The sequence below is a fragment of the Lissotriton vulgaris genome, chromosome 2_1 (genome assembly GCF_964263255.1).
Source record: "Lissotriton vulgaris chromosome 2_1, aLisVul1.2, whole genome shotgun sequence".
Taxonomy (NCBI): Eukaryota; Metazoa; Chordata; class Amphibia; order Caudata; family Salamandridae; genus Lissotriton; species Lissotriton vulgaris.
The window spans coordinates 1,328,807,753-1,328,820,662 of record NC_141687.1 but is presented as its reverse complement, the minus strand read 5'-3'; the positions used below and the strand labels follow the sequence as shown (position 1 = coordinate 1,328,820,662).

The following is a 12,910-nucleotide window of genomic DNA, read 5'->3' as shown; positions in this document are numbered from 1 at the left end:
GGAACTGATCTGATCAACTTGAATTTAAACTTGTGAATGAAAACACTGTGCAAGGCAGCGTCAAAAACATACACAAGCACATAAGGACAATATACATTCCGGCACACATTGTGGATTACAAAGCGCTTTTGTTTTAGAAGTACCCCAGGAAACCCAAACAGCCACTATTACATATGCTTGGAAATGTACAACAGATTCAAACATTTTGAAAAAACTATTTATTTTCTTGCTTATACCTTAGAGATTTGCAGAATTTGCTTGAGGTGTCATTGACGCAAATATTTGCATTATACCTCCAGCTAGTACATGACTTTTAGGCACATATGTTGCAACAAAGTCTAATATGTGGAATGATATGCGATTGCCTCAAGTTAATCTCCAGTAGCCACGCTGTTAAATGATATACGGTTTGACATAGGCCTGCAGTAGAGGAAAGGCTTCAATACAGTTTTGAAATAAATTTGTCTGCTGCATGTTGCACCTTCGATAGGCGCATTCTCACTCTTCACCATACAACTTACGTTTTTCAGTCTTCAGTCATGTACTTTTTAACACTTTCTATAAAAGTGCTATGCAAACGGGAGGAACAAACATCTTGTGGGAAATGAGATTACTCAATTTTATATCAACTTAGAAATCGAACGCTACAGATTTGCTTAGTCTTATTATGAAACAATAAAGAGCACGGACATTTCAGGAAAAGTACGAATTTATTTTGATAAGAATATTACACTTTTATGGTGACACATGAGGTTTGAATTCTAGCCACCAAAAACTCAATCCTAGAAAATGCAAGCTTAATTTGTGGGGTGGAATGCATGATATCTAGCACAGATTACTGGTGATGCATTTCCTTTCTCTGTATACAATGTATAAAAAGCACACATGCGAAACATTAGGAAATAATTTATACCAGATTGAACCAATAGTGGTAGTTTCAGAGCAGAAGGGACTAGAAGCTCTTCTGAAAGACTGTTTTAATGTCGCAATAAACTAAGCATGGTGAAAATTCAAAAAGGGACAAACTCCACGATAGCATAGCTCATATGGCACAAGTTCTCAACTTCAGGTTCTCTAGCTATTTTCAATATTCAGAAAAATCAGGAAGAGAAGTACACACCAAGTAGACTTCACGTTGTCCTCCCTTGCACCCCTTAACAGAAGTAAATAAGGCAGTTTTTGGGGTGGAAAGAACTAGATTTAGAAGAATGTATTGGTGGAAAGGACTCAAATAGAGAATGATGAAGACACTTATACACTAAGCTCTGAAAAAGTTTGAATAGTCATCACTTGCCCCAAACGAGAGCCACATCAGAATTAACTTGAACCCAAGTTGCTTTGATGAAAAATACATGGTCTTCAGCACACTCCCCACAATTCGGATAGAAAACATATTTTCTGGTGGAGTTTTCAAAGAGCAGCACTGCCTAGATACTGCATTACAGTGAAATTTGTTAAATAAACAATTCTGGACTAATCCAGCAGTTCAGATCTGGCCGAGTTTCCTGTAATATTAAACGACGGCTGGGACTGAGCTGTTACTCAGCATGCATCTTGATTTTCTTTGGCGTCATTCTTTTTGGTGCCTGTTTTTTAGCACTAGAAAGCAGACGTTGTACAATTTCTTCACTGATCTCACTACTGTTAGAAGTCATTTTGGGAGTTTTAGGAGTGAGTTTCTTTTTATGGCTCTTTACAAGAGGAGACTTATTTTTTGTGACATGAAGCGGAAGTTGATTAGGTGTATTGGATGTCTCGAAGGCAGATTTTGCACTAGCCTGTAGGCTGACTATATTCCGTTCAGCTTGACCAGTGTTCTTAGGTGTCTTTTTCTGATGTGATTTGGGCGTCTTTAAATTGAGTGATACACCAACAAGACCATCCTCCCGATTTTCGGACGCTATTCTTTTCGGAGTTTGTTTTTTAGCACTGTGTGTACCGACTGGCTCGTTCTGGACAGTCTCTGCATTATCCTTTGTAGTTATTCCTTTCGGTGTTTGGTTTTTAGCACTCTTTGCACTGGTGGGAAGATTTATCTCTTGATTAGACTCCAGTTTCTTTCTTTTAGGGGTTTGTTTTTTAGCACTCTTACTAGCAGAGTGATCCTGGATAGTTTGTTTACCATAGTTCTCCGCTGCTGTCAATTTTTTCGGAGTTTGCTTCTTAACACTCTTCTGGACATTCTCTTCACCTCCATTGTCCAAAGCCACCCTTTTTGGGGTTGAAAGATTGGTAGCAGTTTCTGCCTTGCCATCAGCTTCAAAGCCTGTCCTTTTTTGTGCCCGGGGTGTCCGCTTTTTATTTTTCTTTGCACTGTGTGGTACATTAAGGATAATTTCATCATCGCCATCATCACTATCATTTGGCATCCTCATAGACTTCCGACGCTCCAGGACTGAAGGCGTGCAGACAGGTGTGAGGTCCTGAAAATAATTCAGAAAATAACTTAATTCATATATTCATATGTGTAACCCAGCAACAACTAACATTGTTTCAACACTTCAGGTGGCAATTTTTGCATTAAAAAAATTCTACCCAAAGTGAAAATTCATTCTTAAAATATTGACGCCCTCTATGATCTTTAATTTGGGAATGAATTCAATGACAGACAACTTTTTCTCCAAGCAGCTTAACAGTAGGCTTAGGTGACATTTAAATTATCATGGCATAATTTCTGCAATTTTGTGTAACGCTTGTTGTGTGAAAATCCCGAAATTCCGCCATTTTGCATACTTAAGCAGCATTTGTAATAAGAATTACCAAGAAACGTGCCATTTGTGGTGAAACATTAGCACAAATGAAAACAAGTTACTTACCTGTAACTTTGGTTCCCCAGTATTGGTAACTTTCATAGATTCCCATGCTTTGTATCATTCCCCGTCGTCGGAATGGGAGCCTCGGTAAATAGTAAAAAACTATAGTAGTAAGCACAAAGTGAAAAAATAGGCCTAGGCCTCATCTCATTTTGTAGCTTATCCACCTCTTTGTGTAAAAGAGACCAAATTTCTGCAGCAGCCAATCAGAGCAGCCTCACCCCATAGAACCTTCCTGAGAGAAGCTCAGAGCCTCAGATTTTCGTAGCCGTTGTATACAGCTATCCACCAAGATCAGAAGAGTGAGCTTTCCCAGGGGAGGTGGGTGGGCGCATGGGAATCTATGAAAGTTACCAATACTGGGGAACCAAAGTTACAGGTAAGTAACTTGTTTTCTTGCCCCAGTATTGGAACTTTCATAGATTCCCATGCTTTGTATCAGAGTAACTAGCAGTAAAGAAAACATATTTTGTCATACCTGAACCTGAAAATGTGACACATCTCTGTAAAAAACAGCAGAACACATAAGATCATGAAATAGGACAATAATGCAGTATACAAAATATGCAAAGGAAGGCGGGATAGAAAGGAAAGCTCACCGACTTATTGGAAAAGATTCCTCAGGACTGCTTGGCCCACTGCTGCATCCTCCTTCACAGAAGAATCCAGGCAATAGTGGCGGGTGAAGGTGTGGACACTGCTCCACGTTGCCGCCCTGCAAATGTCCTTGATAGGGACTTCTGCGAATAACGCCGCAGATGAAGCCATGGATCTGGTAGAGTGAGCACGAACTGCTCGCTGCAGAGGTTTCCCAGCCGCCTGGTGACAAAATTGTATAGCACTGGAAATCCAACGGGAAATACAAGCCTTAGAAACAGCACAACCCTTGCGTGGAGCACTGAAGGAAACAAAGAGCTGTGAAGATTTCCTGAACTGCTTCGTTCGCTCTAGATAGAATTTCAGGCATCTGTGAATGTCCAGAGAGTGCAGAGTTCTTTCCGCAGGTGAAGAAGGTTTTGGAAAAAATGGTTTCAAGACCACGGGTTCATTTAGGTGGAATTCCGAAGGAACTTTCGGGATAAATTTAGGATTCGTCCGTAGAATCAGCACATTATTTTTAAACTGTAGAAATGGTTCCTCAATCGTGAAAGCCTGGATCTCGCCTACTCTGCGAGCCGATGTCAGGGCCAAGAGAAGAGCCACTTTCCAGGAAAGAAACTTAAGGTCAGACTTATGCACAGGCTCAAAAGGGGCTTTCATGAGGGATGACAGAACTAGATTCAAGTGCCAGGTCGGAGGAGGTGGCCGGACTGGGGGAAAAACCCTGAATAAACCTTTCAGGAATTGCTTGACAATCCTAGCCGACCATAGGGAAGGCCCTGAAGATGAACGTCTGAATCTAGAGATGGCTGCCAGATGGACCTTTATCGACGATGGAGCCAATCCCGATTTCGCCAGTGAAAGAATGTAAGGCAAGAGCTTGTGTGGAGAAGAAGTATACGGGTGTAAACCTTCCTTCTGGCACCAAACACAGAATCTCTTCCATTTGGCTCGATAGGTCTTGTTGGTACTAGGGGCTCGAGCCTGAGCTAGAATGTCTCTACACTCACTTGAGAGATCTAACCCCTGGAACTCTCTGAACTCAGGAGCCACGCTGTCAATCGCAGGGACTTCAAGTCCGGATGTAGAACCTGACCGTGAGACATTGTTAGCAAAGTTGGAATAGGCTGTAGGAGAACTGGCTGGTCCTGGGAGAGGAGAAGAAGCTCCGAGTACCAAACTTGTCTGGGCCATGCTGGAGCGATCAAAATCATCCTGCACGGTTCCACCTTGAGTTTGCTGACCAACTTCGGAATCAGTGGAATGGGAGGAAAGGCGTAAACAAAGGCGCCTGACCAGGCAATCAAAAGCGCATTCCCCAAGGATTCCCGATGGTGAACCCTGCTTGCGAAGGACCGGCATTTGGCGTTCTGGGGAGTCGCAAACAGGTCGATTGATGGTGTCCCCCATAGAGCAAAGAGTTCCTCCAGAACGGTCTGATCCAGTTCCCACTCGTGAGAGACTGTCCTCTGACGACTCAAAGCGTCCGCCTTGACATTGAGTGTCCCCGCTAGATGTTCCGCTGAGAGGGAGACGTTGTTCTGTATTAACCAATTCCATATCGTTTGGGCTTCCTTGGAGAGGGTGGAGGATCTTGTGCCACCCTGTTTGTTTATGTAGTGCATGGCTGTAGTGTTGTCCGTACGAACCAGCACTGTCCTGTTTTGAATCCTCGGAAGAAAAGCTTGAAGAGCCAAGCGGATCGCGAGAAGTTCCAGGAGGTTGATATGGAACTTGCGTTGCACTGGACTCCAGTGACCGCTGACCTTCAGCTCCTGGAGGACCGCTCCCCATCCTTCCATGGAAGCATCCGTTGTTACGATCAGGGGAGATGGAGGAATGAGGAACGATAAACCTTTGGAAAGATTGTCTTTTTCCAGCCACCAGCCGCCTGCTTTTCTCATCTCTTTGGTAACGACAACCTTGTCGTCGAAGGAACCTGTGACCTGCCGCCACTGTCTGTCCAGTTGCTCCTGTAGTGGACGCATCCTGAGCCTGCAGTGCGGAACTAAAGGAATGCAAGATGAAATTGATCCGAGAAGTGATTTGTACTTGCGAACTGTCAGTGTCTTTCGAGATTGGAGAAGACGAGCTGAACACATTAGTTTGGTCTGGCGCTCCTCCGATGGAAGGGCTAAGCAACTGTCCGTGTTCAGGATGGCTCCCAGGAACCTTGTTGACCTGGATGGGTATAAAACCGATTTCTCCCTGTTGAGTCGAAGACCTAGCCGCTCGAACAGATCCTTGCACGTCCGGACTGCACTGGACGCTTCTTGAACAGATGGAGCTTTCAGCAGCCAATCGTCCAGGTATGGAAACACCTGAATAGCTTGTTTTCTGAGAAAAGCCGCCACCGGAGCTAGAACCTTTGTGAAGATCCGTGGGGCGGAACGGAGACCAAATGGCAGTACCTTGAATTGAAAGTGACTCTTGCCCACTGTAAAGCGCAGATATTGCCTGTGAGCTGGATGGATAGGAACGTGGAAGTAGGCGTCTTCCAAATCGAGGGTCGCCATATAATCCCCCGGATTGAGCAGACGAAGGATGTCCTGAAGAGTGACCATCCTGAAGGACAACTTCACGAGATAAGTGTTGAGCTGCCGTAGATCTAAAATTGGACGCCACTTGTTCTTTGTCTTCCGAACCAGGAAGAACCTGGAATAGAACCCTTTCCCCTTCTGTGAAAGGGGTACAGGCTCTACTGCCCCCTTGGTGAAAAGTTGGTGGGCTTCGAGATGAAGGAGCCTGAGATGTTTCGGAAGGAAGGCATCCGGCGCTCTTGTTGGAGGAAGGTCTTGAAACTCCAATGTGTGTCCTTCTCTGACAATCTGGAGGACCCACTGATCCGATGTAATAATCATCCAGTTGTGTAGGCAATGGGAAATCCTGCCCCCCACAGATGTGAATGAGGGAACAGGAACAGTGGAAAGAGCCACCTGGCCGCTATTGTTTCCTGGTGTTGTCTCTCCTTTGCTGCCCCTGACGTCCTTTAGGCTGCTGGCGAGAGAAAGAGCCCCTTTGAGTGTATTGTGGCTTATACGACTGGCTGGACTGAGATCCAGAGGAGTAGCGATTTTGATTACCTCCACGATAAGAAGAAAAACCTCTTCCTCTAGCTCCTCTGAAGGGCACCTTACGATACTGCAATGTACCCAAGGACGAAAACAAGTTACTTACCTGTAACTTTGGTTCCCCAGTATTGGTAACTTTCATAGATTCCCATGCTTTGTATCATTCCCCGTCGTCGGAATGGGAGCCTCGGTAAATAGTAAAAAACCATAGTAGTAAGCACAAAGTGAAAAAATAGGCCTAGGCCTCATCTCATTTTGTAGCTTATCCACCTCTTTGTGTAAAAGAGACCAAATTTCTGCAACAGCCAATCAGAGCAGCCTCACCCCATAGAACCTTCCTGAGAGAAGCTCAGAGCCTCAGATTTTCGTAGCCGTTGTATACAGCTATCCACCAAGATCAGAAGAGTGAGCTTTCCCAGGGGAGGTGGGTGGGCGCATGGGAATCTATGAAAGTTACCAATACTGGGGAACCAAAGTTACAGGTAAGTAACTTGTTTTCTTGCCCCAGTATTGGAACTTTCATAGATTCCCATGCTTTGTATCAGAGTAACTAGCAGTAAAGAAAAACATATTTTGTCATACCTAAACCTGAAAATGTGACATATCTCTGTAAAAAAACAGCAGAACACATAGGATCATGAAATATGACAATAATGCAGTATACAAAATATGCAAAGGAAGGCGGGATAGAAAGGAAAGCTCACCGACTTATTGGAAAAGGTTCCTCAGGACTGCTTGGCCCACTGCTGCATCCTCCCTCACAGAAGAATCCAGACAATAGTGGCGGGTGAAGGTGTGGACACTGCTCCACGTAGCCGCCCTGCAAATGTCCTTGATAGGGACTCCTGCGAATAACGCCGCAGATGAAGCCATGGATCTGGTAGAGTGAGCACGAACTGCTCGCTGCAGAGGTTTCCCAGCCGCCTGGTGACAAAATTGTATAGCACTGGAAATCCAACGGGAAATACAAGCCTTCGAAACAGCACAACCCTTGCGTGGAGCACTGAAGGAAACAAAGAGCTGTGAAGATTTCCTGAACTGCTTCGTTCGCTCCAGATAGAATTTCAGGCATCTGTGAATGTCCAGAGAGTGCAGAGTTCTTTCCGCAGGTGAAGAAGGTTTTGGAAAGAATGGTTTCAAGACCACGGGTTCATTTAGGTGGAATTCCGAAGGAACTTTCGGGATAAATTTAGGATTTGTCCGTAGAATCAGCACATTATTCTTAAACTGGAGAAAAGGTTCCTCAATCGTGAAAGCCTGGATCTCGCTTACTCTACGAGCCGATGTCAGGGCCAAGAGAAGAGCCACTTTCCAGGAAAGAAACTTAAGGTCAGACTTATGCACAGGTTCAAAAGGGGCTTTCATGAGGGATGACAGAACCAGATTCAAGTGCCAAGTTGGAGGAGGTGGTCGAACTGGAGGAAAAACCCTGAACAAACCTTTCAGGAATTGTTTGACAATCCTAGCCGACCATAGGGAAGGCCCTGAAGATGAACGTCTGAATCTAGAGATGGCTGCCAGATGGACCTTTATCGACGATGGAGCCAATCCCGATTTTGCCAGAGAAAGGAGGTAAGGCAAGAGCTTGTGTGGAGAAGAAGTATACGGGTGTAAACCTTCCTTCTGGCACCAAACACAGAATCTCTTCCATTTGGCTCGATAGGTCTTGTTGGTACTAGGGGCTCGAGCCTGAGCTAGAATGTCTCTACATTCACTTGAGAGATCTAATCCCTGGAACTCTCTGAACTCAGGAGCCACGCTGTCAATCGCAGGGACTTCAAGTCCGGATGTAGAACCTGACCGTGAGACATTGTTAGCAAAGTTGGAATAGGCTGTAGGAGAACTGGCTGGTCCTGGGAGAGGAGAAGAAGCTCCGAGTACCAAACTTGTCTGGGCCATGCTGGAGCGATCAAAATCATCCTGCACGGTTCCACCTTGAGTTTGCTGACCAACTTCGGAATCAGTGGAATGGGAGGAAAGGCGTAAACAAAGGCGCCTGACCAGGCAATCAAAAGCGCATTCCCCAAGGATTCCCGATGGTGAACCCTGCTTGCGAAGGACAGGCATTTGGCGTTCTGGGGAGTCGCAAACAGGTCGATTGATGGTGCCCCCCATCGAGCAAAGAGATCCTCCAGAACGGTCTGATCCAGCTCCCACTCGTGAGAGACTGTCCTCTGACGACTCAAAGCGTCCGCCTTGACATTGAGCGTCCCCGCTAGATGTTCCGCTGAGAGGGAGACGTTGTTCTGTATTAACCAATTCCATATCGTTTGGGCTTCCTTGGAGAGGGTGGAGGATCTTGTGCCACCCTGTTTGTTTATGTAGTGCATGGCTGTAGTGTTGTCCGTACGAACCAGCACTGTCCTGTTTTGAATCCTCGGAAGAAAAGCTTGAAGAGCCAAGCGGATCGCGAGAAGTTCCAGGAGGTTGATATGGAACTTGCGTTGCACTGGACTCCAGTGACCGCTGACCTTCAGCTCCTGGAGGACCGCTCCCCATCCTTCCATGGAAGCATCCGTTGTTACAATCAGGGGAGATGGAGGAATGAGGAACGATAAACCCTTGGAAAGATTGTCTTTTTCCAGCCACCAGCCGCCTGCTTTTCTCATTTCTTTGGTAACGACAACCTTGTCGTCGAAGGATCCTGTGACCTGCCGCCACTGTCTGTCCAGTTGCTCTTGTAGTGGACGCATCCTGAGCCTGCAGTGCGGAACTAAAGGAATGCAAGATGAAATTGATCCGAGAAGTGATTTGTACTTGCGAACTGTCAGTGTCTTTCGAGATTGGAGAAGACGAGCTGAACACATTAGTTTGGTCTGGCGCTCCTCCGATGGAAGGGCTAAGCAACTGTCCGTGTTCAGGATGGCTCCCAGGAACTTTGTTGACCTGGATGGGTATAAAACCGATTTCTCCCTGTTGAGTCGAAGACCTAGCCGCTCGAACAGATCCTTGCACGTCCGGACTGCACTGGACGCTTCTTGAACAGATGGAGCTTTCAGCAGCCAATCGTCCAGGTATGGAAACACCTGAATAGCTTGTTTTCTGAGAAAAGCTGCCACCGGAGCTAGAACCTTTGTGAAGATCCGTGGGGCGGACCGGAGACCAAAAGGCAGTACCTTGAATTGAAAGTGACTCTTGCCCACTGTAAAGCGCAGATATTGCCTGTGAGCTGGATGGATAGGAACGTGGAAGTAGGCGTCCTCCAAATCGAGGGTCGCCATATAATCCCCCGGATTGAGCAGACGAAGGATGTCCTGAAGAGTGACCATCCTGAAGGACAACTTCACGAGATAAGTGTTGAGCTGCCGTAGATCTAAAATCGGACGCCACTTGTTCTTTGTCTTCCGAACCAGGAAGAACCAGGAATAGAACCCCTTCCCCTTCTGCGAAAGGGGTACAGGCTCTACTGCCCCCTTGGTGAAAAGTTGGTGGGCTTCGAGAAGAAGGAGCCTGAGATGTTTCGGAAGGAAGGCATCCGGCGCTCTTGTTGGAGGAAGGTCTTGAAACTCCAATGTGTGTCCTTCTCTGACAATCTGGAGGACCCATTGATCCGATGTAATAATCATCCAGTTGTGTAGGCAATGGGAAATCCTGCCCCCCACAGATGTGAATGAGGGAACAGGAACAGTGGAAAGAGCCACCTGGCCGCTATTGTTTCCTGGTGTTGTCTCTCCTTTGCTGCCCCTGACGTCCTCTAGGCTGCTGGCGAGAGAAAGAGCCCCTTTGAGTGTATTGTGGCTTATACGACTGGCTGGACTGAGATCCAGAGGAGTAGCGATTTTGATTACCTCCACGATAAGAAGAAAAGCCTCTTCCTCTAGCTCCTCTGAAGGGCACCTTACGATACTGCAATGTACCCAAGGACTTAGCTGTATCCGTGTCCTTTTTGATTCCCTGCAGGGCCTCATCGACGTGCTTGCCAAATAGCATCTCACCGTCATATGGCAGATCCAAGATCTTATTCTGCACCTCCTGCCTGAACCATGTGGCCTTTAACCACCCTTGGCGTCGCAGAACCGCCGAGCCAGCTAGTGCCCGGAATGCGGTGGTTGCAATATCCATTGCCACATCAATGACCTCCGAAGAGGCCCGCTCCCCTTCGAGCAAAATCTTCTTCACATCTTCCTTAGACGAATCCTGCAGTTCGTCAACAAATGGGGCAAGATCGCACCACATTTGTCGATCATAGCGTCCCAGAATCGCTAACGCATTGGCTGCCCTAACCAGGAGACTGGCCATAGCTGAAAACCTCTTGCCCACATTATCTAGGCGCCTGCCCTCCTTATCCGGCGGCGTAGTCATCGGCGCAGAAGGATTCTTGGACTTGCTTTGGGCAGCCTGTGAAATGACCGAATCCGGTTTCGGTTGGCCAAGTAAACATGCTGGACTGCCATCCGGTGCCTTATACTTCTTTTCTAGTCTCGGAAGTACCGGGAGGACTGTAGCCGGATTATGCATAGCCTTCAAGCCCTCAGACCAGACATGCTCGATGATTGGAATGGACCTCACTGACTTCCTGAATGGTTCTTTAAAGTCATATAAAAAGCAATCCGATTGCACTGTGGTCACTGGGAGACCAAATCTTTTGGATGCCCTGTCCATTAAGTTGTGAAACCCTCCAACGTCCGCTGGAGGCGAAGTAATATTATCCGGGTCAGTGTTGTCCGGATCTATAGGGTCAGCAGTATTCCATGGCGTCTGTTGATCTTGATCAGGATCCGCTTGCTGGTCTGCATCTGAAGACGCAGCATCATCATCATCATCAGTCTCTTGCACCTGCACTACCTCTTGAGGGCGCACTTCCAGCGCAGTGGCCCGCTCTCTTGAGGGTAAAGAATGGTCTGCCACAGGACGCAATGTCTGAGGCGGAGGTGTCGTGGGGCGCACTTGTTGGGCTTCCGGAGGTGCCGGGAAACGTTGCTTGTAATCCCGCAACATAAGCTGTAAATCCACCACTAAAGCGGATGGTATTGCCACCATACCCTCGGGTAACTGACGCATCGGTTGTTGTGGAGGCACGTGCCTGGTAGCAGTACATTCCTCCTCATAATAATGCTCTGGAGCATAGTGCTGTCGTTCCATCTGCTCCTCCTCAGAGCTAAACTCCTGCACCTTAACCTGGAGGTCAGAAGGGCTATAGGCCTGCCCAAATTCACTGAAAGTCTCTTCCTCAGAGTCATCCTCCAATAGTAGTGTTGGTGGTAGCTTCTGAACCTGGCGAGGAGACGTCATCTCTGGCGTGATATGTTTCCTTTTCCGCGAAAAAACCTGTTTTCCCGCCATTTCCATCGTCGACGAGGTCGTCGTCGACGAGGCCCTCGTCGACGAGGCCGTCGTCGACGGGAAGGTCTTCTGTGTCAGTGTCGACAGTGGAAGTGTAGACATAGAAACTGTCTTCGTCGACGAGGATAGCGTCGTCGACGAGGTGAAGCTCATCGTCGACGATGGTGGAATCGTCGACGGGACCGTCGACGAGCTCGTCGTCATCAACATGGCAACCGGCGTCGTCGACATCGTCGTCGTCGAAGTCGTTCTCGTCGACGACACCGCCGTCGACGGCAGCTTTGCAGACATTGTCGTCGACGTGGAGGTGGTCACCCTCGTCGACGACGAGCAGGATTCCGGAGCCTTGAAAGCAGTCGACGGTGTAGGCGTCGACGCAGCCGTCGTCGACGAGCCCGTCGACGAGGCAACCTTGGTAGAGCTGTCCTTTTTAACACTCGTAGACGACGTACCTGGGAGTTTAGTCGTCGACGGTTTCTGCTTCTTGTCTGAAGCCACCTCTTGAGTCGGGGTTGAAGGCTTTTTGACCCCACGATCCTTCTCTGAGGAAGGCGAAGAGACTGTAGAAGCCTTTCTCACCTTTTTTGAGGTCAGAAGTTCCTCAGGCTTACCCTGCCTCTCCTTTTCACCTCGGTGAGGAGATTTTTGGGCAGCCGGCCTGTCAGACCTGTCAGAGGTCCCTGGTAAGGCCTTGTGTCGGGACTCGTCTGAAGCAGAAAGGGGGGACCTACCCCTCTTCTGAGACCTTCTGGATGACACCATAGACGAGGAGCCCTCACTGTCCGAAGAGATAATGTCCTTCCGGTCTTTCACCTTCTGAAGCCATGTGAGGAGACGTCCTTCTCTGTCCCTCTGGGTCTTGGCTGAGAAGGATGTGCAAATCGGACAGTCTGTCGGTTTATGGTCCGGATATAAACAGTAGATACAATCCTCATGTTTGTCCTCGACAAACAACCTCTTCTTAGAGCAGGTGGCACAGGCTCTAAAAAGGGCTTTCCTCTCCGACATGCTGAGAAAAAATCCAAGTAGTTGAAGAAAAAACTGAAGAAAACTGAGCAGAGCTCAATGGAGACTCCCTTGCACAACGTGCGGTAGAAAATCTGAGGCTCTGAGCTTCTCTCAGGAAGGTTCTATGGGGTGAGG

The 12,910-nt window shown here is 47.4% G+C and overlaps 1 protein-coding gene across 1 annotated transcript in view; it reads right to left on the bottom strand.

Annotated features, from left to right (window-relative positions):
• Positions 1-691: 691 nt before the first annotated feature.
• The window catches only part of NIFK (nucleolar protein interacting with the FHA domain of MKI67), an 82,175-nt gene continuing 69,956 nt past the window's right edge, over positions 692-12,910 (bottom strand). The window contains exon 6 of the mRNA XM_086957099.1: positions 692-2,423. Within this exon, the coding sequence (XP_086813225.1) occupies positions 1,539-2,423 (885 nt within the window). The 3' untranslated portion in view covers positions 692-1,538. The remainder of the gene's footprint in view (positions 2,424-12,910) is intronic.